Raw genomic sequence first — 25,402 nt, forward strand, 5'->3', positions numbered from 1 at the left:
TTCAGTACAGATACACCAAAAATACTAAAGTACAGAAACTAATTACATTTACAGTTACTGTCCAGCACTGAATACAACTATATTTTTAATTATATCTTATCATATTTAGATTATGTTAATAAAACATAGTAATCCTTATTTATTACATTACTTTTTTAACAGCCAAAAAGATACGAAACGGTCACTGGGGTGGTACCTTCAAGGGATGTCTTCAGTTCTTTTAGTTAAGAAGCATAGTTGGACTATATTTCATTGAATTTTTTGAGGTTGTATTGAGTCCCTGTGCCCTGTCATGTCTCCAGGCGCTTTATTTTATTGTTCTCTTTTAAACACTGGGTTATAGAAAGGTATAAATACATGCCTTTCCCCTGGTTAAAACTTTAAGGTACCCAGTTCAAACTTAAAAACATTGCTGAACCTTTTCTGACAGTGTGATTATTCATCTGTACTGGAATAGATTTTTAACGTAACCCTTATTTATACCCCTGTTCAACTGCCTAAGCATTATGTAGCCTATTATGATGCATTTATAAAATGATTCATGTTTTTTATATTTGTCCCGTCTTCTTTGTTCCCTGGTTTGCCTTCAACTTCAGAATGCAAGTGCTGGGATCTTGAGTCAGAAGATGAAGTCTGGCTGCAGCTAAAGCCATGCAGGCAACATTGACTCATCTAGTTCTAACCTAACATCTCGGTCTTCTGAAGCTCTAACGTCCAGCACAGCTCATCTAACGTGGCTGTGTAAGATCTCAAGGTGTATCTGAGATATACCTAATGTGGTGCTTGGAAATTATATGGTGCAAACGTGTTTATATGTGAGCCGTCAAAAGAGCTGAACTGAGGGACGATGTAGACGTCCGGCCACGAACAAACTAGAACCAGCTTATTTTTGTTTCCCCACATTCCTCTTTGATGTCAGACGTCGTTTGATGACACGTCGTTTCTCAGAACCTCCGCAGGAGAAGGAACCCGCGACTTTACCCAGCATGCGGGTAACGAGGTTTTATCTGAAGTGATTGCGGGACGTTCCTATTGGTCCAATTCGCCGGACAACGAGCTCGTGATGTGGGGTTTTTTCAAATAGTGCAAAACCCAAATAAAGCTGAGTTCTGGTTACGACGGTGACCCTACAGAGCATTTCGGGCTGACTGCCCTGTAGTAGCCCTTCCACAGTACCGAGCGGGCTGTAAGGACAGACTCTGTCCGCCAAGACAAACCAGGTCTACCATTTCTGAGGATCACATGCAGCTCCGCCATTTCGCTGGCCTCATCAAGCGTCCACCCCACGACTGACCAAGATGGGCGGCTTTTGTTTGGTCACCCGCGTTTGTCCAAAACGCCAGAAAACGTTCTAAACCGCTCTAAAACGCACATGGAGTCACTGCAAACTCACAAATGCGTTACTGAAGCGATGGCAGGACTTAATAAATACAGTGATCATAAAACGCGTTTAACCCGAACCTCGTAGATCAGACGCATTACAAACTCGTTTAGACCGAGTTCGCGTGCCGTGAAACGTATTTATTTACTCGTTTTCTTATTTATCTGTTTACAGCTTGTTATATTGAGTGGGACGTCGTGCGACCCCGAGCCCAGTCGGTTCTTTCATGAATAAAACTAAAACTAAATTTCATAAACATTCCCGACCAAAGTGCTCAGGCTGGTGAGGTCGCGGGGTTTTGTTGTAGGAAGTTTTCTTTATTTTGCACTTTTCATCCAACTTGGCTCAACCGCTTCGCCCGAGATAAATATCGGGGCTTATTCCTGCTGTTTTCCTGTGGTCACCAGTTCTCCGGTTGACTGCTCGCGTACTGCGACTAGCGGACGCCTGGCGGGCTGAGAGCTCCAGCCGACGGGACCCAACAAAGCCACGAAGCGCCTGCGCGCTCCTGGCCTCGTTAGTCGGGTAAAACTAACCTAAACCTGGTCTAGGTTAGTGCGCAAACGGACCCCGCCCCCCTCGAGTTCCTCGGCCAGTCCTGTTCGCCGGAACGGACAGCGCCGCCCCTCTCGCATGTCCAGACCAATCGCACTGAGCAAAATGGATAAGTTGGGGGGGGGGTCTTTTGGGGAGCGGTGGTGTATTGGAGACTTTATAGACTAGAGCCTGGTGGCCTGCGGGAGCGAGGGACAGCGGAGGTAGGTCCGGTTTAAACGCGCAGCCGCCTGCATTTACGACTTTCATCGTGTTGTTCGTTGTCGTAGCGAAAGCGGGAGCGCGTAAACGCCGCCGTCGGTCTGCGGCTCCGCTCTCTCGCGCGCAGACGTCAAGGCCAGGTTGGCGAGCGTGAAAGACACAAAGAGACACTTCTGACACAAAGGCAGTCAACCTGTCTGGACGCGGGGGAAACAGCGGCGTCCGCACGGAGAAGTTTTTTTGTTTGTTTTGTTTGATCTTTTTCTCCGTGAACGCGCTAAAAGCTCATAAAGAAAGACGGACGGACGGACGGACTGACCGCGTCTTAGCCTCTCGCTTTAACAGCGAAACAAAGCGACTTAGGTCGTGATTCATGTCAGCCTTCATCTGAACCTCGCACGCAGCGATCAGGCTCTTTACGCGGTACTCGGACAGGCTGGCCGACTGGACGGCTGACCGCAGTGTTTAAGTCCGGCAGGGTTTGAGGTCTGCTGTGCTGCAGAAAGCCGGCGTGTCCCGGATCGGCTGTTTTGTTGTTTATCTCGTGGGCTCGGCGCGTCCGTTCGGGTGGCGTGCCCGATCTGTCGGCTGCGGCTCAAAGGGAAAAACGCCGTCCGAGTGTGTCAAAGTGAAACCTCCTATCAGAGAGAGGAATATTCGCGGCAAAATCTGACCCGCGAGATTTTTTCCCTCTCGGGCTGCTCACTGTTCCCCGAGAGGGGGAGGAGAGACGTTACGGAGCAGAGCGCGTCGGAACTGACGGAGGAAGGAGGAAGCCCTTTTCCCTCTTTTAACCCTTTTTTATTTCTCCCACGTGCTTGGAGCTGTGTGTCAGTGATGTGCATGTAAAAAAAAAGTTCTCAAACGTTTCAGACGCACAGGAACAGTTGATCACACCTCGAGACCGAGGCGCAGGCCGCTTTGGTGGTTATTCTAAAGAGATAATTCCTTGCACTGTGACAAACGCGCGCGTGCACAGGCACAAAGCCGTTATTGGGGATTTGTTGACTTGTAACGCTGTGTTTGGTTTGCAAAAGTGCAGCCAAGCAGAGGTAAATCAACCCCTTTGTGCATTCACTCTTTAAAAAGATGCTTCTTCAAGGGTTCTTTAGTAAAGACAGTGGTTCTATCCAGAACCAGGCACTCTCACACTTGAATGCTGCTTTATATTAAATGGTGAAATAGTTCTCCAGACTGATGGAGAATGTGTTGTAAATAGTTCTACATAGCACCAAAAAGGGTTCTACTATTGTCACAGTGTCATGCATGTAACAGTAGAAGAACCCCTTTTGGTGCTCCATCAAACTGTTTTTAAAGGTTCTGTTTAGAACCATGTTCTGAAGCATAGCTTCCCCATGCAGTCGACCATTTAAGCACGCCGGTGGTTCATGACTCCATATAGGTGTGTTGTCTTCACTAAAGAACACTCGAAGAAACTGGTGCGTAAGTGTAACTCCATGGGTGTTCTGACAAGCGTCTGTCACATTGCTTAATACAATGTAATAAACGTATAATTACAACTGATCTTCTGCATTAAATATTCTGTGGGTAATTATGATGGATATGATGTGCTCAAATCACTAAGATGCTCATTAACAGTGGAATCGTAGTAGTATCTGCAGGTTTCTGTTCAAAGAAAATTTATGCCGTTTATATGCATCTGTAGCTCTCTCGCCAAATTCTAGGTTTCATAAATATTTCTGCATTAACATGATCATCAGCATTTGCAGATAGGTACATGGAAAATATTGGATATCGGCAGCTCCCTAGCATTCCCATACAGGGGATTTGCAGAGATTTGTTTCTGTGTGAGTGATAATGGGCTAGTGTTTATTTCTTGCAGGAAACTAGAAAATGGCAAAAAATGTGGATCTGGGCCCAGAAGACAAGTGGAGCCGCTATGAGGTTCTTTCCTGGCTTAACGACATGCTCCAAACTGAATTCACACAAGTGGAACAGCTGTGTTCAGGTACTGCATTGGTCTCTCTTACTGCATTTATACTCTCTTACTCTTAATGTCTGCTTAACGGCACTACTAAGCCACACATGGAAAAATAATCAATAACAGCTATAACTATGCATACTGTATGAATGGAATAATAAGTAAGTGGATATAAGTTCATAGTCAACGTACTTAAGGCTGCGTGTTTCTCTGCAGGGGCGTGCTTTTGTCAGTTGATGGACTGGCTCTTTCCGGGGTCCGTCACCATGAGCAAAGTAAAGTTTCAGTCCCAGGACAAGGCAGATTTTCTCCAGAACTACAATCTTCTACAAGCAGGCTTCAGGAAAATAGGCGTCACAAAAGTGAGACTTAACATATTATTTTACCATTTGACCCTAATTTATTACACATTAAAGTTGAGTGATAGAGAACTGCAAAATGGCCTAGAGATACACGTCAAAAGTTTTCTTATGTGCTTTTGCAGTGTTTCTGACGAACTGCTTCTTATTACAGTCTGTTCCAGTGGAAGAGCTCACCAAGGGGAAATTCAGTGCTAACTTCACCTTTCTGAAGTGGTTTAGAAAATTCTTCCAAGCTAACTTGAATGGGCAGGTCTATAACCCAGTGGAGGCACGCAATGGTCAGGAGATTGCAACCGCAAGTCTTAATTCTCCTCAGAGCTCAAAGGTCCTGAGAAATATCAATAATGCTGGTAAGACTCTTTTTTTAAATTATTTTACAGGAGAAAGCATAATGATTATTATTATTAGCTTTTAATGTAGGTTAATGCAACAAGACCATTCAGAAAGTCTTTTTGTATCATTTCTCTTGGTGCCTTCACCATGAAATATTCAGACAATGCCGAGAACGGTTCCTGTGCTCAAATGATGTAGAAAAATAATACTTGAAAAAATGGAGGCAGAAGGTTTTGATATGGCAGCGATTCATTTTAGTGTTTTCGTGTTGAAACGCACTCACTTCATCTTCCCACTTCCAGGAAGATTATTAACCCCATCAAACCAAAGATCTTGCTGGTCATACATTTGAACTTCAGTTAAGCATAATAAAACAGATCAGCAGGAGGAAGGAGAGCTTTCTGCCTGCTCCCATGTTTTCTATCACTATATTAAAGAAGCATGAACTGCCTTTATTGTTGGATGTTTTAGTTTTCCTAAGCAAGTGCACAAGCTCATTCAGAGAGCATTACATTTTTGTGCTGCCTTTAAATTCTTAAAGGGGTGTTCCATAAATCTTTGTCTATTTTTTTTATATATGGTTCAGTCATTAAGATGAAAAAGTAATTCTGAGTGCTTTACTATGAAATGTGACGCTCTAGGAAAACTCGGAATCACGGAAAGTTTCACATGAAAAGATTACAAGTATGTTACATGATTCCCAATGTATTGTTTTATATAGTTTAGCAATATGTTTGTGGCCTGAACCATATTTTTACATTCATAGTGGAGATTTACAGGCATGGCCACTGCCAGAAATCTTAATAATTAGCGCCAGATATAGGATACTATTATAAACATTCCATAAAAAACAGACGACACATGTAGGTTCACTGGTCATTATGGATAGTTAATAAAATATATTTGCATCCAATCACCACCACTGTAAAGAAGTAGGAGTCAGTAATTTTATGATCTTATCATCAGTTTACAACGTACCGTTTCACACTCTGAATGGCTTTGTTTGCATCTCAGTGGTTGAATTCTGAAAAAAACGAAAGGGAAAAAAAAGGTGGAATTTCCATGTAATTAGCAGATCAGTCAGATGTGTCATACCACTAAAGTGTGCAGGGCTGGGGGTACTTCAGGACTAGGTTTGGGACCCACTGCTCTGTTTGAAAATCCTGTGAAATGTCCTTTGGCTTTCTTTATTGAACTTACTCATTTGGATTATAGTTTTCTATTGGGTAAAGAAAAGAGTTTGTAATTAATCATTTCTGTTTTTCGCTCAGGGAAGGGGAAGGAGGACTCTGAGTCGGATCTGGATCTTCATGAAAAGAAGAATAACACTTATGACCCCCAGTGGCAAGAAAACTTCAAATGGGTCAAGCCCAGCGCTCTAGGAGATACCTATGCATACTGCACAGTCTGTGATGTAAATGTTAATGTGCTTGACTCAGGATCGCTTGACTTAAAACATCACCAGCAGGGTAGAAAGCACAGGACAGCTGCAAAAAAGCCATCATCAAATGGCAAGCAGGTCGATTCATTCACCTGCAGTGAACTCATGCTACGCTTCATTAAAAACCACTGTCTGCCTGCTCAGGCTAACAAGGTCTCTCTGCATACTGCCAGGCGTGTTCTTGGACTACAGTACCCAGAAGACATTTCCTCTGCTGCCAAGCAGATCCCTTACTGTGTTTACCTTTATGGACGGGTGGTGCTAGGTGAAGAAAGCGAGGAAGGGAATTCTGCCTGTGTAGTGCTGCTAGGTTTTTTTGACGAAAAGGCTGCAAAGTACCGCATACGAATCCTGGATGTTTTCCAGTGTGTAGACTCAGATGACTCTATTGCAAAGTCTTTGGTTGATACCTTGGAAAGATTTGACATAACCTTGAGCAACATGGCAGCTTTTTATGTCGATGACCGAGATGAGACATCTGCCAAGGTTGCTGCAAAGCTGAAGGAACTTAACCCAAAAGTGGTGGCTCTAGGTGGCCTTTATGACTTGGCCAACTCAGCTTGCCATTCTGGAGTAATGGCCCTGTCCGGTGAAGTACAAGACCTGATCGGTAACATTTATGAACACTACTCCAGTTGCTGTACTAAAAATGACAATCTCAAAGGGCTTTTTGCAGGTGTTGGTGGCCTTGACAGCTCAGTCCATTCCCTCACCAGCAACTGCAAGAATTTTTGCATTCTCATCCACAGGATGCTTGAAATGTGGAAGGACTTGATCTCACACTTCACTTTATGCAGTGAGAATGACAACAAAGCTAAACTCCTCTGTTCTCAACTTGAAAACCCCAAACTCAGGGTCACCTTTATGTTCCTGGACCTTGGCCTCAGACCACTAAATGCATTTAATGATCGTCTGGAAAGCCGTGAAGGTTCTGCTCGTGCGGACCTTGTGCAGATTCTGCGAGAAGCCAGTGGTCTCCTTCGCTCCTATGCCTCTAATTTTCTCCGTCCTCAGGCTGTTGTACGTTTCCTGAAAGAAAGAGATCCAGCCATTCTTGACAACCAAAAGTTATATCTTCCTAGCTCTGAGCTCAGCTTGGGCGGGCCAGCCGTGGAGGATTTTCTGTCTGAAAAGGAAGTTGAACTGGCTGATTCCCTGAAGGCCTTTCAGGATGACTGTATGGCCTTCTATAAGGCACTTACAACCTGTGTAGCTGATGGACTCCCCTTGAGCGATGGTATTCTGAGAAGTATGTCCCAGCTTCTTAGCCCAGAGGGAAGGCTGAAGGTCACAGGGAAGGCCGTTGTAGACCTTGGTGTCCAGTTTGGCCTTTCTGCCACCCCAGAGGCATCTGCACAGCTGCGAGATGAGTTCCTTGAGTACCAGCTTGTTGAAGAAGGAGATGGTGAGAAGAATGGAGCAAATGGACACCCTGAAGTCACCTCCAATAGGTTACTTAGCCCTTCCTTAGAGCAACATTGGAGCTCTGTCCTTAGGACCACTGGGCAAGACTCTGCCTTCAGGAAACTTATGCTTAGTCTTTTGGCATTACCCTGTCCACCTCTTGAAGCGGAGAAAGTCTTTGCTCAGGTGTGCAGAAGCATGAATTCGAATTGTAAATATACAGCACTGTACAAAAGTCATATACTACCCTAAATTTATTAAATTTCATGATAAAAACAGATCATCATGTGGAAATGAAGCTTTCCACCTGCTGCTGTGTGTTCTATCACTATATTAAAGAAGCACAATGCTATTTCCAGTCAAAACAACCATCAAGTAAAAGTTATTCATTTTTTAGCACCAGGAAAAAATCAGACATTTATCCAGAAAATTCCTTCAATTAAATACAATCTCAGATTTTTTGAGTATTAGTGTGTCCGCCCTTTGTTTTTATTACAGCTTCCATACTTTTTAGGAGACTTACTTTTTGTTTGTCAAAGAAATCTGCAGCGATATTTTTCAGCCATTTGAAAGTTCTTAGACACTGCTTGTGTTTTCTGCTTTTCACTGTTCAGGTAACCCCAAACACATGTAGTGATGTTGAGGTCTGGGCTGTGGGGTGGCTAGTTCACAGTTTTAAGAACGCCAACAACTTAATTATTTCATTTGCAATTCTTTTATGTTTATACCCTTTTCTCAGTAAGGGCTTCTTGACAGGTCCGCGTTCTTTCAGACCCATAGTGTTGAGTTGTCCGTCATTCAGATCTGAAGCGAGTGGAACTTGATTTTTCTCTTAAAAATGTTGGAGTCTGTTTTTCTCTGTATCTCCTTAAAAATGAACTCATACTTAATGGCTGTTTTAACTGGAGATTATACAAAGGGTGGTCTATGTTTCTCATTAATGCTTTGCTTTACAAACAAAATAGATATTGGATGTGGTCAATAATCTGAATTTATTTTGTTTATAGCATGAATGGAATGTTAATAGCATTTGGCTAGTAGCATAAACATAATGGAAATTATAATGTAGTAATAACAATGTGAAAATGAATATAATGTGGGGGTCTTGGAGAGTACTCTTGCAACAAGGGATGCTGACTAGAATGAGAAAAACAAGAACATTTATCCTGGAACTGAAACCTGTTTGTGTGAATGTCACCCATGAACACATAGGCAGTGAAGAATGGACGCGTGGATCAGTTGAATGACAGCCTGGCTGAAAGTGACTCTGATAACACCAAAGTGCTGGACTCTACCAATGATGATACATCCTCAGAACTTGCCAGATCTAAGCTGTCACCTGCCAGAAATGGCAGAAGGAAGAAGGCAACAAGTAAGTACACGGAGTAAATCTAGTTACTTGGACATAATATGTTTTGATAAGATGGATTGGCTTGTAATTGAGTGATGGAAACTCATTATCTACCTTTTTTTAGTGCAGACAAGCTGGATTTGAGAAGTTTTGACATCTTTTGGTGCCATTAGTTGCAGCTCATCCATGCAACTGATGTTTTACAGTCATTGTTATATGCCATTTTACACAGCCTGCATGTTTTGTTTTACTGACATGAAACCATTGATGTGTGGTTAGAACGTGCAGGTCTCATATTCCAAAGTTCTTTGAAAGGGCTTATGTGTCACTTCTGTAGCTTGTAGCATTGCTATTTTTTTGGTGTGATAGATTCTCAGGAAAAATCTAAGAAATCGCTTTAAAGGCAGTTTTTTATTCATGTTTAAGTGCCTTAAACTGCAAGAGTCAGTATACAGGCCCAGACTTCCCTTCCTCACTCTTATAACTCATTAGTTCCATAGTAATTTCTAAATATGTAGAAATTACTGACAATGTCTGCATATATTTTGACACTTATAACTGAATAGTACACTTGCAGTTAACAGTGTTTAACCGTTTTTAAAGGGATGCACCTTTATGGGAATTCAGTGCCAAAATCGGAATTTTTGTACATATTTGCTAATGCTGATACATAAACATTTATAAAAAGTCGAAATTAGGACTAAATCAACCTGGAATAGCATTACAGGAAAATGGAACCCTTTTTGTCTCGAGTTACAAATGCAGTAAGATAAAGAAAGTCTTAACACATTCCGCTATATATATATATGTATATAGATAGATAGATAGATAGATATAGATATGTATGCATATAATTTTTTTATTAAATCCCTGCATTTTGTAAAAGGTGACTGAGAGGTCATTCCACAGGTCATAGAAACAAAGCACTACTGTAATTGTTGCATCTCTGTGTAGTTACTTGCTATGCTCTTTGAGAAAGTAAACAAAATGCTCCTAGAAGCCACCTGGATTGATACAAACATTATGTTGTTTTCCAGAGATGGTTGACCTTTCAGACTCAGTGAAGCCATGCACGGTGCGACTGCAGAAGATAACCAGTAAGACAGGTGTGAGCAGAACAAGCTCAATTTTAGTGATTCAAGAGCAAGTAACTACCAGAAAATGCTGATAAACCCCAGTTTGTCCTCCCCAAAGCTGAGCATCTTAGCCCCCAATCCCCTCAAACCCCTGCTTGCATTTGCTATAATTATTTAAAGAAGACTGGTTCAGTTAAATTAAATAATAGACATTCATAGAGAATGTCTGCATGATCAAATGCTCTTTAGATACCTTAGATCAGTGAGGGTTATCATTGGTTTGTTGACCTTGGATATCGTGGACTTCCATCAGTGTGATTCAGTCTTTCTGTTTGTCTTACAGAGATTAACAAAGATGGCAGCATGGTCTTTGTTGAAGATGATGTAGTTTGGACTAGTCCCTCCCAAAAGGTGAATACCAATATTTTCAGTTTAGATCAGATAAAAGAATGTCCAGACTGTATATCTACCCACATTAATTTGCATCAGTGGCTTTTAATCCTCCTATCTATCTATCTTTCCTGCTAGCGTCTTTTCCTTTCCTTGCCTTTCCCTGGGTGCTCTGCCGCTGCTTATTGCGGCTGTGGGAGGTGCAACGCCTGAGCGAGGGTGTGTGTGTTTCTGTTGTCCCTCAGGGCACCATTAGGGGGATATACGGTTGGGAAAGCAGTTTGCGCCAGAAGCCACAGGCACGTACTGTCTTTCAGGCTGGCTCAGGCACCTGGGACAAACCACAGAACCTCCAAAAGGACAAGAAGGCAGAGGTGGTATGTACCTGTCCAGGTCTACCATGCTATCTTGCTACTGTCCAGTTGGCTGGCTGCAATTTTGGCTCTGTGTGGTTGTGCTCCCTCCCAAAGCATTAGGACTCCTTGTTTTCATCTTCTGTCCTTTTTGTCCTTCTTTTTCCTTTCCGTCATATCTTCCTTTTGCTTTCTGCTTGTACACTTCTTCATTGTTCATAGCATTCTGGTCGACAAGTGACTTTTTAAGTGGCTCTCTGACCCAAGATCTTCACTTAGTGCCTTTGAACCATCAGGGCTGTGGCTAGGAGTCTATATGTTGTGTGTATGTCTGCTGGTTTCTCGTGTACACGTTTCACATGTGATTTTATCCCCAAATTCTTTCACTATTTTATGTTTATTACATAAATTAAGTGTGTTTTGGTTCTAGGGGAAGAAAGACTTGTCTGTATCTAACATCTCGACACCAAGTCCAAAGTCTGCAAAAAGAACCCAGAAGTATCAGGTAATTTTCCATAGTTCTTTTATTCTCATTCTTTTGAACCACTGATCAGTTGAAGATTATTGATCAGATGGTAATGAGCTTAATATGCTTTTTGTCCACAAAGCTCTATAGATATAAAGAGTCATATTTTGAAAGGTGGCAGAAAAGGAGCTTTGGGGAGACATTAGAGGAGAACCCTTTTTGGTTTCCTGAAGAACGTTTTGCATTATGTAAGCTTGAAAGGAGGTCTTTAACCAAGTTTTGACCTGAGAGTTCTCGTTGGAGACTTTTTCAGCACGTTCAAAGATGTCAGATTCATCCACTCGGGATGGGGGTCTGAAGCACAACAGAAGACATTTCCAAATGTACTGTCTTCTGGAATAGCTTGGTTGAAGAGTTGCACCACTGTCTGACCTGTTGATGTGTTCCCTTGACTCTCTTTCTCCACCTGCAGGACAGGAAGGGTTTTAGCATTGGAGAATTGGTGTGGGGGAAGGTAAAGGGTTTCTCCTGGTGGCCAGGACTGGTTGTGGCCTGGAAGTCAAAGACATCTCCCCCATCTTTGAGGCGTGTGGAATGGTTTGGCGATGGCATGTACTCAGAGGTAAAAATCCAGTACTGAAGTCAGCTCTTCTTTTATCTCCTGTAGATACCAGCGTCGACTGTGCACTGACTGAGGTGTTTTTCTTCTCTGTAGATTTATACAGAAAGGCTTTTGCCTTTTGCTGCATTTTCAGAGTGCTTTTGCAAGAACTCATATGCCAGTCTGCCCACTTACAAAGATGCAGTTTACCAGTCTCTTGAGGTAAGTGCACAAAAAGTAAATTGTTATATAAACTTTATTTATTAACTTAATTGTTGTATGACTCTAGTTCCGAAAAGTTGGGACACTGTAAAATGTAATAAAAATGGAGTGAAATAATGAGCAAATAATTTAAATCCTATATTTCATTAGAAATATACACAGAAATTAGAAATTGCTTTGTTTTTTGAAAATGATTTGCCCAGTTTGAAAAACTAAAAAATCAGTAAAAGTGGCAACGAAAGATTGGTAAAATTGTGTAATGCTAAAAAAAAAAAGTGCTTCCCGCAGAAGCCGAGTCTTTCAGACATAAAGATGGGGAGGGCTTCACTACTCTATAAAAGTCTGTGCCTGCAAATAGTGCGACAAATCCAGAAAAACTGCCACCTTCTCTGGTCCCAAGCTCATTAAGAGATGGATTGAGGCTAAGTGGAAAAGTGTCCTGTGGTTCAGTGAATCAAACTTTTAAATTCTTTTTGGAAATCACGGATGTTTCGTCCTCCGGGCTGAAAAACAGAGTCACAGTCTGGTTTATAATCAGCACAGAGTTCAAATGCTAGTATCCATGATTGTATGGGGGTGCATTAGTGCACATGGCATGGATGAGATGCAAGCAAGACAATGTCAAACTACATTCCGCACCTATTATAGCACCAAAGAGTCCATGTGCTAAACTGGCCTGCCTGCAGTTCAGAACTGCCACCCACTGAAAACATTTAGCACATTATGAAACTAAATATATGACGAAAGAGACCCAGAACTGTTGAGCAGCTGAAACCCTACTTGAAGCTTAGATGGGGAAACATATCACTTTCAAAACTACAGCAGTGTCTCCTCAGTTGCCAAATACTTACAGAGTATTAAAAGAAGAGGAGTTAAACACGCCCCCATCCCAGCTTTTCTGTGTTGTGTTGCTGGCATCAAATTGAAAATGGGCATATTTTTTTTTTCGAAAAATGAAAACATTTCTCAGTTTCAACATTTAATATGTTGTCTCTGTACTATTTCCAGTAAATAACGGTTTAAATCATTTGCACATCATTGCATTCTGTTTTTAGAAACTTGTCATGTGGAGACATGGTTGCAATATATTGTGCTATTCAGTCAAACAGACTAGGGTTAGCAGACACAGACCTTGTTACTTCAGCATGAAATTCTTTGCAATTAATCTCAACTCTTTCAAAACTGTTCTGGCTTATGCTTTTGTGTGTGTCACGTCCAGTCTCGGAGTAAAAAGAGCGTTGTGTCATTCTTTGTATGTAGTTGGCAGGTGAGCGTTGCTCCAAGACTTTTACCTCAGCTGCAAACAAAGTGGAAGAGTTGAAGGCCATGCTGGACTGGGCTTTTGGTGGTTTTCAGCCCTCAGGCCCTGAAGGCTTTGCACCACCAGACTCTTATGGTAAGAATAATGGATTTCACAGCATGAAAATTTCCATAATGATATTGGTGACCCAATTTATCACTGTTTTGGTATATTTAACTGTGTAACTATTTAAAAAGATGGTAATAAAAATTAAATCTGAAAGAATATAATAATCATTTGTTGTTTTCTCTTATAACATTTTATTGTGTTGGCCTCAGAAAAAGCTGTTAGTGAAGTTGCATTAAATGCAATGTAAAAAGCCAATTATATTGTAAATGCATGAGTGCAGTCAATGCATTTGACATGTAGGCTCCATGATGGACCACACAGAACAGCATTTTATTTCAGCATGCAGTCCATAACCTGTAAACCATGGGAAATGATATAGTAAAGGTTGAACACTCATTTTCTTTCTCAGACTCTTTGGCCAGCCAAAAGACTGAGTCTTCAGACTCATCTGTGTCTGATTATCAGCCTCCAGCCAAGAGAAAGTATGTTCACAGGGGAAGACCATCCAACACTGCCTCCACTGCCCAGGAGTACACCAGAGGTATAAAAAGTGAATTAATGTACAGAAGAACTTTTACAACAATTAGTGCTTCTTCTCTGCAAAAGAATGCTGTAGCATGATTGTACATCTTTACTTCACCTTATCTTTAAACTTTCCTCAACAGAACAAATGGTCCGTGAAGTCACAGTCAACGGCAAAAAGATTGAAGGTAAGCTGACGTAGTGGCTGCAGCGTTCAACCCTTTCTGTAACCTGGATTATTTGTATGTAATCTTAAATGCTGTTTCCTTCTACAGATTTCTGCCTTTCTTGTGGAAATGCCAACATTGAAATTTTTCATCCACTTTTCGAAGGGAGCCTTTGTTTCAGATGCAAGGTAAACTATCCTGGGTACTACTATGACACCGTACAGCAGTTTGGTTTTAATACATATTTGAGTTATTAATTCATATGTGTGTCATTCAACGTAGGAAAACTTTACAGAGACGCTTTTCAGATATGATGACGATGGATACCAGTCTTACTGCACTGTGTGCTGTGCTGGGCTAGAGGTCATTCTTTGTGGCAACACCAGCTGCTGCAGGTTAGAAACATTTATATCCTTTTTCTTGTATATTTATATTTATATTTATACCCTGTCTCTTTCTGGATTCCTATGCATTTTGGAAACTACATTTTAAAAAAGTAATTTCCAGACCTGGTATGTAAACTCAGAAAATGTCTGGGGCAACAATGGAATATGGTACAAGTCAGTGACCCTAAGAAAACATGGACATTCTGGAATGTTGGATGCCAGTGATGCCCCAGCCATCTATGACTAGGAGTCCAAAAGAGGATAGTTAGTTATTTTCTCTGGATGGCCTTCCCTCTCCTCACAGCACTCAATTTGCTGTCCACTGATGTTGCACTAGAGGCAGTTTGCTTCACATGTCTCAGAGGAAGTACATTCTAGCCTTCACCCTCCCAGGGCAACAGGCTACCAGGCTAACAAGTGGAATTGGCAATGACTATATCGTCGAGAAAATTAGTTAAAAAGTTTGGAAATTGAAAAAAATTGGATTATCTCTCTTTTATTAGTGGGCCGATATCATGGAAAACAAAATATCACTTGCGTTTTCAAAATAAAGTTTGAAGTAATATGTAAACATTGTTAAAGTTTCAAAATGCCCACGGGGCAGTCGTGCGCTGGAGGTTAGGGATCCAGCCTCGTGACTGGAAGGTCGCCGGTTCGATCCCCAGAGCCAACAGCACATGACAGAGGTGTCCTTGAGCAAGACACCTAACCCCCAACTGCTCCCCGGGCGCTGCGGATTGGGCTGCCCACCGCTCCGGGCAAGTGTGCTCACTGCCCCCTAGTGTGTGTGTGCTCACTAGTGTGTATGTGGTGCTTCACTTCATGGATGGGTTAAATGCAGAGGTGAAATTTCCCCATTGTGGGACTAATAAGGGTCACTTAATCTTAATCCACTCACCAGCCAATACAGTCCATATGGAAACTATGCTGCAAAAACAGCCTGTCGTGAATGAACTGTTTCTGTGCCACGAGAAGCAACTCATTTGCATATATCCACCTATTTAGCTTAAAGCAGTTCAGCTCTACCCACTCCCACTGAAGTTATAAGGAATGTTTTTTGAATGAGGCACAATATAGGCCAGCCAATTAGAACAGAGCTCATTTACATATACCTGTCTTAAAGGCAGAGTAACAAAGACAGACAGGTTGGAAAATGGTCGAAAAAATAATTATGGTAATTTTTAGTACATAAAGCAATAAAACTGTTATGTAAAAAATGTAGGTAATTGGCCTTTTAATTAAAGCCTTCAAAGAAAAGTGTCTATGACATACAGTATTAATCAACTACCTGTTAAAGTGAAACAACATTCTGTCCCTCTCAGGTGTTTCTGTAAGGACTGTTTGAATATGCTGGTTGGACCAGAAACCTTTGACAAGTTGAAGGAGGTCGATCCGTGGAGCTGCTACGTTTGTCTGCCCCCTAAGAAGTATGGTGTGCTGAAACTCAGACCAGACTGGAGTGTGCGTGTGCAGGAGTTTTTCGCCAATAACAGTGCCTTCGAATTTGTGAGTGACAAATGTCCTGATTGCAAGCAGTCTGCCTTACCAATGCTTATGTTGTCCATTATAGAGAGATAGGACCAAAGAACCAAAGGGGAGGTCGCTGTCCTGATAGTTTGGTGTCCACAGTTTGCTTTTTTATTCTTCCACTACTAGTCTAATCTAGCTAACAAGAAATGGAAGCTTATACCCTTCATTTAGCGTTGTTCTTTTGTCCATTTCCACTGACATAATTAACATTGATTTTGCAATATAGGAATATCATAACTGCCATTTATCTCCATGATCTAGGAGCCACACAGAGTTTACCCTTCAATTCCTGCGCATCAACGTCGGCCCATCAGGGTCCTCTCCCTCTTTGATGGGATTGCCACAGGTCAGTCAGTGTGCTTAGTGTTGTGCTCTGAAGGAGTTAAAAGTAGAGAATCTGAAAATAAATGAAAATGAAGGTGAAAGGCTGTCTGGGACAGACTAATATGACTTGTTTCCTTTGTCAGGCTACCTAGTTCTGAAAGACCTCGGCTTCAAAGTGGAGCGCTACATTGCTTCTGAGATCTGTGAGGACTCCATTGCTGTGGGGATGATCAAGCATGAGGGAAGAATTGAATATGTGAATGATGTACGCACCATCACCAGAAAACATGTGAGTATAAGCAACAGAAATTACTGTCTGGACTTCATCTCAAACACTGCTGTGGCATTTTACTATCATGTTATACAAATAATATGATTACTATGCATATTTATCCAGATGTTACAGTGAAAATGCTGCATTACACTGTAAAACCCTCAAAGTGTTGGTGGTCGTGGGCTGGAGGTCAGGGAACCAGACCTGTGACCAGAAGGTCGCCGGTTTGCTCCCCTGAGCTGACAGTACATGACTGAAGTGCCCTTGAGCAAGGCACCCAACCCCCAAATGCTCCCCGGGTGCTGCGGATAGGGCTGCCCACCGCTCCGGGCAAGTGTGCTCACTGCCCCCTAATGTGTGTGTGCTCGCTAGTGTGTATGTAGTGTTCCACTGCATAGATGGGTTAAATGCAAAGGTGAAATTTCCCCATTGTGGGACTAATAACGGTCACTTAACTTAATGTTTCTCCTGCTTCTGTCTGCTATAGTTGGCTGAATGGGGCCCGTTTGACCTCCTGATTGGTGGCAGTCCCTGTAATGACCTGTCTATGGTGAATCCAGCCAGAAAAGGGCTTTTTGGTAAAACAGCATTTGCCTATTTATATATGCTTCAGTATAATCCATTATAAGTGGGATACTGTGTAATAAATTTTCAATATATAATTTTTAAAATATTTTAACAGAACGAGTTTGAGACGCATAGCAGAGTTGTTTATGTTAAGGGTCCTCTGTCTTAAAAGAGTTCATGATTTCTTTATTTAATATTCATTATAAGAGCTTGTAACTCATTAACCTTAATAATTCAATCTGCTTACCCACTTTTCTCCCCGTTTCACTCTCAGAGGGCACGGGTCGACTGTTTTTCGAGTACTATCGCATGCTTACCATGATGAGGCCCAAAGAGGATGATGACCGCCCATTTTTCTGGCTCTTTGAGAATGTGGTAGCCATGAGTGCCCATGATAAAGCCGACATCTGTCGCTTCTTAGAGGTTAGAATGTAGCCTTCGCTTCTGTTCACTTTCACGTGTCAGTTTTTCTCACATATTTCATTGTCTCTAGGATTGTATGTGCTCCATTACTTTTTCTTAGACATAAAAACTTTTTCATGCTTATACTATGTTTGTTTTTCCTGTAGTTGTATGCCAAAGTTCACATACACCACTAAAATGACAAGTTTTGTTCTTTTGCAAAAATAAAAGATGTTTACACATTTAAATACAGGATTTCTCTGCAAATTCTATTTATTTGCTGAGTTTAATAAATGAGGAAAAAAACAAAATATAAAATTTGCCGTAATTTTTGCACAGGTTTTATTTTTCCTCAAAAATGTTAAATTCAGCAAACAAACAGTAATTGTTCATTAGAAGGTGCACAAGTATGTTCTCTGCAGAGAATATGTTAACTTAGTTTCACTTAGATTATCAGCAATACATGTCATTTAACCAGAGGTGCCCAAACTTTAGTTCTCTCTGTGCTTTTAGTGTAATCCCATCCTGATTGACGCTGTGAAAGTGAGTCCTGCCCACAGAGCCCGTTACTTCTGGGGCAATCTACCTGGAATGAACAGGTAAAATAACAGATTCCTTTTCAACCTGGGGTCACTAGTGAGCCAGCATTTGTATCTAGGATTTATCTACAGATTGCCATAATAGTTTGGCGGTGGGGTGACATCAGTTAGCTAGTGGTTAGTGACCCATCGTATACCTTTAATAGTGAAGACATCACCAAGCCATGTCATTGTAGCATGAAGAAATATGTAAGATTATATTCAAATGTTTCAAAGATATCTCAACAGACCACTGGCTACCTCATTTACGGACAAGCTGGAGCTGCAGGACTGCCTGGAAATCGGACGAATGGCGAAGGTCAGAAAGAAAGGAATGCATTCATACCAACCATGTTTTAGTCTGCGTATACGCCACATGTTGGCTTACTCTGCCAATTTGTTCCACTGTTTTTGCAGTTTAATAAGGTTCGAACTATCACAACTAAGTCCAACTCCATTAAGCAAGGAAAGATGGGGCCTCTGCCTGTATCCATGAACGGGAAGGAGGATTACCTTTGGTGCACCGAGATGGAAAGGTAAGCATTAACAAAAAAGAGCAACACAGATTTGGCTGAAGGTCTTTTCAGAACTTACTTCAAGCTGTATTCAGAGAATTATGGACTTTTAGCTGTGCTAATTTCTATTGCAGCATATTTGGTTTCCCGAAGCATTACACTGATGTGAATAACATGGGCCGAGGGCAGAGGCAGAAGCTCCTGGGGCGTTCCTGGAGTGTTCCTGTGATCCGCCACCTCTTCGCCCCTCTCAAGGATTACTTCGAATGCGAGTCCTAGACATCCTTTCACCATGCAATGGTAGCACCAAAACTGAGATTCATTAGGGGAATAGTAGTGGAGACCCCTGCTATCCCCATTTCTCTCAAATTCATTACTTTTTAGAGGGTTGATTGGTGTTTCTGCAGACTATGACCTCACAGAATTATTAAGGTGTTTTAATTGTTACAGTTTTTAGTGTTTGAAAGTGACTTGATCAGTTCTCCATGTGTGATCAAGCCTTCCAGAATGCACAGACACTTTCTTTTTTACTGTATATCTACTTTATGTGCTTGTTATGGCTTTGATAACGGTTTTAAGTTGGAGAGAGCCAAGTGAACCTCCACCCACTACCTCAGCAATATTCTGTGACTGGTTCATTGTCTGGAGAAATACTGTTTAGCTATTTATAATTTTAATAAATGGAACTTTTGACACTGACACTTTTGTCAGAATTGTAGTCTAAGTTTTACGCATGTGTAAGCCTGTGTGGTCCATCGTACCGTCTGATTCTGAGTAACACCTGTTCTCCATGTCTAAATTTATTTTTTGACGTTTCCTATACAATATACGTAATTGAATACTGAACCCCCCCTCCCCCCCCCCCCAAGAAAAAACACAGGCTTTTTCATTGTGTTGTATAGTGACGGACCTCACTATAAAATGCTTAAAATGCAAACATATTACTCATTTAATGTTTTCATTTCTAAACATTTTAATCATGTTTTCATTTTGAAAGTGTTTTTCTGGCTTTTAGAAATTTTATACAGCCACCACTGTCTCTTCTGACAATGTTAAGTGTGTAATAATGTAAAAAACTGTATTTCTACAGTAGATATATTTTTATCCCCATGTTTCAAATCAAAATGCCTCAAAACACTTTTGACTAGAAAAAGAACTTGCTGGGTATGCCTGATAATATCGGAACCATATCAGTATCAGCAGATATTTCACCAAAAAAAGCGTCGAACAGAGGTTTAAATTTGACTATTTCAAACCATTATATGAGGATGTATGTATATATTCCACCATGAATCTTTTTGTAATGCCGCATTACTACACTAAAATACTTGCATATTATTAATTTGACTGCTTCTGTAGCCCTACATAAATAAACATTATATTTTTTCCGTTGCTAATTCTAATCCAGGTGGATCTAGTTCCAATTTCTACATTCTGTAAATGTTTATGTATTAGTATCGGCATTAGCAGAGATATACATGAAGAATATCAGCAAGAATCAGTCTTGCCTCATATTCCCATGTCGGTGCATCCCTAGAACTAATCGATAATTCATAAGGGAGTGTCATCTTTTATTTTGAGTTTCTGATGCTCTACTGTATCAGCAGTAATACACTGTGAACCTTCCAGAAAATAGGATGGAGGGGAAAAAATGACTCCTTAAAATGACATAAGTGCCTACAAGAGGACAGACAGTAGTTTTGCGTGGAAAACTACTAGAATAAAAAGCTCTAGAATATAATTTAGAGCAGGCTGAGCAGACTGTCCATTCAGTAATGCCAAAAAAGCTTGTGGCTCCATTCCTCTCCGTTTCATTTTTAGTGTCGTCTTATGAAAGTAGTTTGTTGTATCCCAGGTGTTCATGTTGAGGTGCTAACAAAACAGCATTTGCTCTGTGCAGCAGTGTTTGTAAAGTGTATGGTGCTCTTACGTGGTAGTTTTATAACTAGTATTTATTCAGTAAACAGAATCCTGTTTGTTCTCATTCTCCAGGTCTATCAGTGTTTTTATAAACATGTGTTCATTTTAATTCAAAATATTTCATAACATCAAATTGTTTTAACTGTTTTTTCATACTAGTGAAGTCATAGATTACATCATGTTATCACATTTTCTATACAGTGACTGTAGGATTATCTGTAAGGTGCTGGAGACGGACTGAAGGCCATCAATAAAGTGCATGTGTATAGATGCTTGTAGAGTGCATGAGGTTTTACTGTAGCTCAGAGTTTTTTAATCTCCCCTCTTAAGTGCCAGTCTGAAAAGTCGCTCATAGATGTTAGCTATGTGAAATGTCTGTTTTAGCCTAGTACAGTATTAACCGCTTGAGCAATTCTCTTAGAGCTCGACTCCTAGCACCAGCAGGTCAGAAGGCCACAGAGGAACTTCATGTTTTTATTGACAAATCAAGGAACAAAATACAATATTTGTATAGCTGAAATCTTTGAATACCTTTTGTATTTTGTGTTAAAATGGGTCTTTCATGATTTTGTTTGGTGCTCTGTTCTTATATTGAACATCAATTATGGTAATAGTAGCATTAGGCTTTTATATTTGAAATCTTTTGGTTTGAGGATGATAATTTTTTTACCAGGCAGGGATTGTTTCATAGTGTGTACCATGAAAATCACTGTAATGTGGTAAAGGAGTTATCTCAATGTTACACTTAGACAGTTGGGCTCAGGTTTTGTTTTCTTAGCTTGATTTGGTGATCTTGAGCTTGATCCACCCATGTTAATGTTCATGTACTTGGTGACAAATAAACATTAGTTTAATGAATTTTATTCACGCTTCCTGTGTTTCATCAACCTTACAGTATATCAGGGCTGCACAACATGCTGTTGATAATGGATACTGCAGCATCAGCCTTTGCTGTACTGATCACACAGATGTGTTTCTAATCACACAATCATTGAATGCTTTGTTTATATCAGTGCTTTGATATTGCAGCATCAGTCTTTGCTGTACACATGCTTCTAATCCATCATTGAATGCTTTGGTTTGTGCTGAGAGCATCCTGACCAATCAGGTTGGTGGGTGCTTCAAGGCATTCTCATGATTCCCCAATCGTCCAATACCTAATTTATCTGATCACTCCTTCATTAAATTAAATCAGGTGAGCTGCTGATGGAATTCAACAAATCCATGCAAAGACTGCAGTGCAGTGAGAAGTCAGGAACCAAAGAGGTGTTCTTCCAACTGTATGCTTCTAACCAACATGAACTTTTTATAATTGTTTATCATTTATAATATTTATTTTTCTACTGTTAAATAACATTTTTACTGCAAAAGATTTAAGTGACTTTCATTGGGTTACAGCATGCAGAGGTGGCAACAGAACACAAGTACATTACTTAAAAGTAAAAGTACAAGTACTGTAGAAAATAAACACTCAAGTTGAGGTATGATTTACACGTTTTGACTCAAGTAAAAGTATAAAAGTAACTCAACATTTTAAAAAAGGATATATTGGTACTGGTGGTCTGAGGCAGACATCCATGAAACTGAGCGGACATAATGATGATAACGGTTTAAACGAGAACTGCAGGCATCCTCCACAAAAACCCACTTGTGTAGAGCACTCAAACATGTTTCCTTGACAAGAATGTAACAGATATTGTTGGAATCTCAACAAATGATGCAGACCAGCACACCCACACACACCCACACACACCCACACACAACACTAATGTCCTGCAATGTCAATACATCAGGCTATAGGCTATCAGCAGTGCAGTCATTACTCCACATATTCCAACACTTCCACCCTGACACAAAACAAGAGCAACCAATCTGGAAAGCTGGACTCACACAAATACAACCAACACTGCAGCCCCTTCACTCAAAAGCATGTTTTTATGCACAGACACGTCTACACAGAGACTAAACTAGGTTGATGTCAGACAGATGAGACTTATACAAAGTTGAACCTACAAAGTTAAGGATGTACAAACTTATAATAACTAAGGAACACAAAACACAGGTTACTGCCTCAGTGGGCAAATTTGATGAAGTCAACATGAAAGAAAAGAATAGAACAGACTAGAATAGAAAAGTTAAACAGCTGATGTGTGAAAAATAACACAGCAATCTTAAACATCTAATCATTGTAGCTTTTCCCACATAAACTGCAGTATCTATTAGGGCCAGGTTAATGCTGCGTTCACAAGTTTCTGTTGAACGATGTCACGATTGGCCCCTCCCAGTCCTCCATGTGATTTTGTATACCTCTGGTCTTGTCCATGTGCTTCCTTGTTTTGATTCTCCCCTGTTCAGCCCCCTTGTTTCTAGACTCCGCCCTTGATTGTTTTCACCTGTGTCTTGTTTACCCTCGTTGTTCTTGTACTTAAGCCCTGTCTTTTACTCTCATGCTTCTCACATTGACCACCGAGTATACTGATTAAGTAGGAAACCTTAAACTGAGGGTCTGGTGACTTAAGTTCTTAATTAGTCATGGCTGGTCAGCTACCTATAACAGGCTAAAAGCCTAAACAGCTCTATCATTACTATCACAGGCACAGATTAAAGTACATATGATCCTCCTCTCTGTGGGAGTGGGCGGTGGGGTGCAGCTCTCTCTCTTGCTTTGTCCCCTGTGGGGTCCCCTGTGGGGCTACTGACAATAAGAGACAAAATGACTGGGTTAATACAGGTGTGGTTACTAAGTGTTTGATAAGAAGCTGCTGTGCTATTAATGTTGTACCTGCACTTTGTTTAAAGCTTAATCATTTCACCTTCCACAACTTCAAATGTTGTCCAATTGAAACAGAATGAACAGCAACCGAGATGCATTTTGATTGGTCACATTGTAGTGGTTGGTTAGTGCAGTGGTTAACACCTCTGCCTTCTCTGCTGTAGACTGGGGGCAATCCCCCACCTGGGTAAGCCCCCTACACTATATCAATAAGAGTCCTTGGGCAAGACTCCTAACACTGCCTTGGCCTATGTATGTAAAATGACCAAATTCTATGTAGCTCTGGATAGGAACGTCAGCCAAAATGCCGTAAATGTAAATTTGGGCCAATACTTTTAAAGAAATAGCGTCACCGGTTCGTCATTCTTCCGCACAGCGGCTCCCACAGAAGGAGCAGTTCCCTGCATTTTATTTGAAGTTTTATGAAATCTAATTTCATCAAATATACATTAACTGATTATACTGATTATAAAAGTGAATTAATATAAACAATATGTGCAATGAATGAGGCGACCATTCAAAAAAAGCCCAGTAAAGTGAGCCGGGGGTTTGAAGCTGCGCAGCCGAAAGGGCTCGCTAAGGTCACTGAGCTGACGGTGTAAACTCAGATTAACAGGTCAGTATTAAACGCACTGTGCTTCATGTTTATAAGCCACTGTTTACTATTCGTTTAAGGGTTAAATCTGATGACTAAATGAGCTAAAATGCATTTTAACTGGACGTGAAAGTTTACCTCACCCTATTCATATTCGCATCCCTGGGTTTCCTCACCCGCCACGATCGGGTCGATCACTGTTTGCAACTATTTGTTGATGGTCTTGCCAACCGATTTGATGGAAAAAAGAAAATATGACAATGTCTCAGACGTATTGTTGACAAATGTCAAACAAGTGTGTTTATTACACAAACAGGAAAACCTGCAAGTGTACGGAGTGGTGCTCCATACGGTAACACTGGGTGCTCATATGGTGCTCTTACGTAACACTGGGAACCTGCTAACGATTTACCTTTATAATTAAAAAATCATTCATTTTCTAAGCCCCTTCTCCCTCAGGGTCCCGGGGGGGTGCTGGAGCCTATCCCAGGAGTCATTGGGCGGAAGGCAGGACACACCTGGACAGGTCGCCTGTCCGTCGCAGGGCAGACAGACTCACACCCAGGGGCAGTGTAGCATGTCCACTCGGCCTGACTGCATGTCTTTGGACTGTGAGAGGAAACCGGAGAACCCGGAGGAAACCCACACAGACACGGGGAGAACATGCAGACTCCACACAGAGAGGACCCCGGTCGCCCGGCCGGGGAATCGAACCCAGACCCTCCTCGCTGTGAGGCGACAGCGCCACCTACCGCGCCACCCTAGTCAAAAATAAACTACTCGAAAAAGAATTTATGTGCTTTATCGAGTTGCGCACGTTTGGTGCTCGATAGCTCTTCCTCAATTCTGATCACGTCGTCCTGCCTAAAGCCCGGGAGTTCAGCCAAGGACGATAAATAACGAAATACAGCCGCATTCGCAGCAGAGCGGCGAAACTGGACATGAGTTTACACATAACGTCCCCTGGAACTTCCTGACCCCTCCTCCGTGCTTACCATATACTTACCATATAGCACAAGGAGAAGTAAAGGAGGGTGAATGCTCATCGTGAAAGAAGTGGAAAAAGCCAAATGAAATCGGGACAGATGAGGGCAGAAAAACTGATGGCCACTGTTGGTTCTACTACATGCCTGGACCAGGAGGGGTGAGTGAAGGGTTATTCAGTTGGTCACAATCTGCAATGCCACTAAATCTTAAAGCTGCGCACAAATCTACAGCTTTAACGCTTCTTATAATTATTACTTATTAAGCCTTACAAAATGAGCTCTTTTGATATATTTTATTTAAAGGATAAACATCTGAGCGTATTCAGCTCACACAGGATCATCTGAATACAGCGCCCCGACACGGCCAGGTTTCACCTGTCCTCTTCATGTGATATTTCACCGCGGCTACACCTGAA

General features: G+C 41.3%; 1 protein-coding gene across 2 annotated transcripts; it reads left to right on the top strand.

Annotated features, from left to right (window-relative positions):
* Positions 1-2,083: 2,083 nt before the first annotated feature.
* dnmt3ba (DNA (cytosine-5-)-methyltransferase 3 beta, duplicate a) lies at positions 2,084-19,577 on the top strand. 2 transcript variants are annotated; one of them, XM_037535614.1, is made up of 26 exons: positions 2,084-2,139; positions 3,981-4,106; positions 4,296-4,441; positions 4,593-4,791; positions 6,046-7,805; positions 8,832-8,991; positions 10,008-10,076; positions 10,390-10,457; positions 10,682-10,813; positions 11,220-11,294; positions 11,728-11,877; positions 11,971-12,078; positions 13,339-13,474; positions 13,857-13,988; positions 14,113-14,157; positions 14,245-14,324; positions 14,419-14,531; positions 15,845-16,028; positions 16,314-16,398; positions 16,520-16,665; positions 17,138-17,228; positions 17,492-17,640; positions 18,133-18,218; positions 18,435-18,516; positions 18,615-18,733; positions 18,847-19,577. In XM_037535614.1, the coding sequence occupies exons 2-26, from the start codon at positions 3,992-3,994 to the stop codon at positions 18,989-18,991; spliced, it is 4,575 nt and encodes a 1,524-aa protein (XP_037391511.1). In that variant the 5' UTR covers positions 2,084-2,139; positions 3,981-3,991; the 3' UTR covers positions 18,992-19,577. The 2 variants fall into 2 exon arrangements, with proteins under 2 accessions (XP_037391511.1, XP_037391512.1); XM_037535615.1 differs by having other exon boundaries at positions 18,447-18,516.
* Positions 19,578-25,402: the final 5,825 nt, after the last annotated feature.

This window comes from Pygocentrus nattereri, chromosome 28, assembly GCF_015220715.1.
Source record: "Pygocentrus nattereri isolate fPygNat1 chromosome 28, fPygNat1.pri, whole genome shotgun sequence".
NCBI classification, from domain to species: Eukaryota; Metazoa; Chordata; class Actinopteri; order Characiformes; family Serrasalmidae; genus Pygocentrus; species Pygocentrus nattereri.

Excerpts from the sequence above, each read along its gene's own strand:
- dnmt3ba (XM_037535614.1), top strand. The coding sequence starts at position 3,992 with ATGGCAAAAAATGTGGATCTGGGCCCAGAAGACAAGTGGAGCCGCTAT. Across the intron at positions 11,295-11,727 it reads AAAGAACCCAGAAGTATCAG|GACAGGAAGGGTTTTAGCAT; the intron begins GTAATTTTCCAT and ends CTCCACCTGCAG. Across the intron at positions 18,219-18,434 it reads AATCTACCTGGAATGAACAG|ATATCTCAACAGACCACTGG; the intron begins GTAAAATAACAG and ends AATGTTTCAAAG.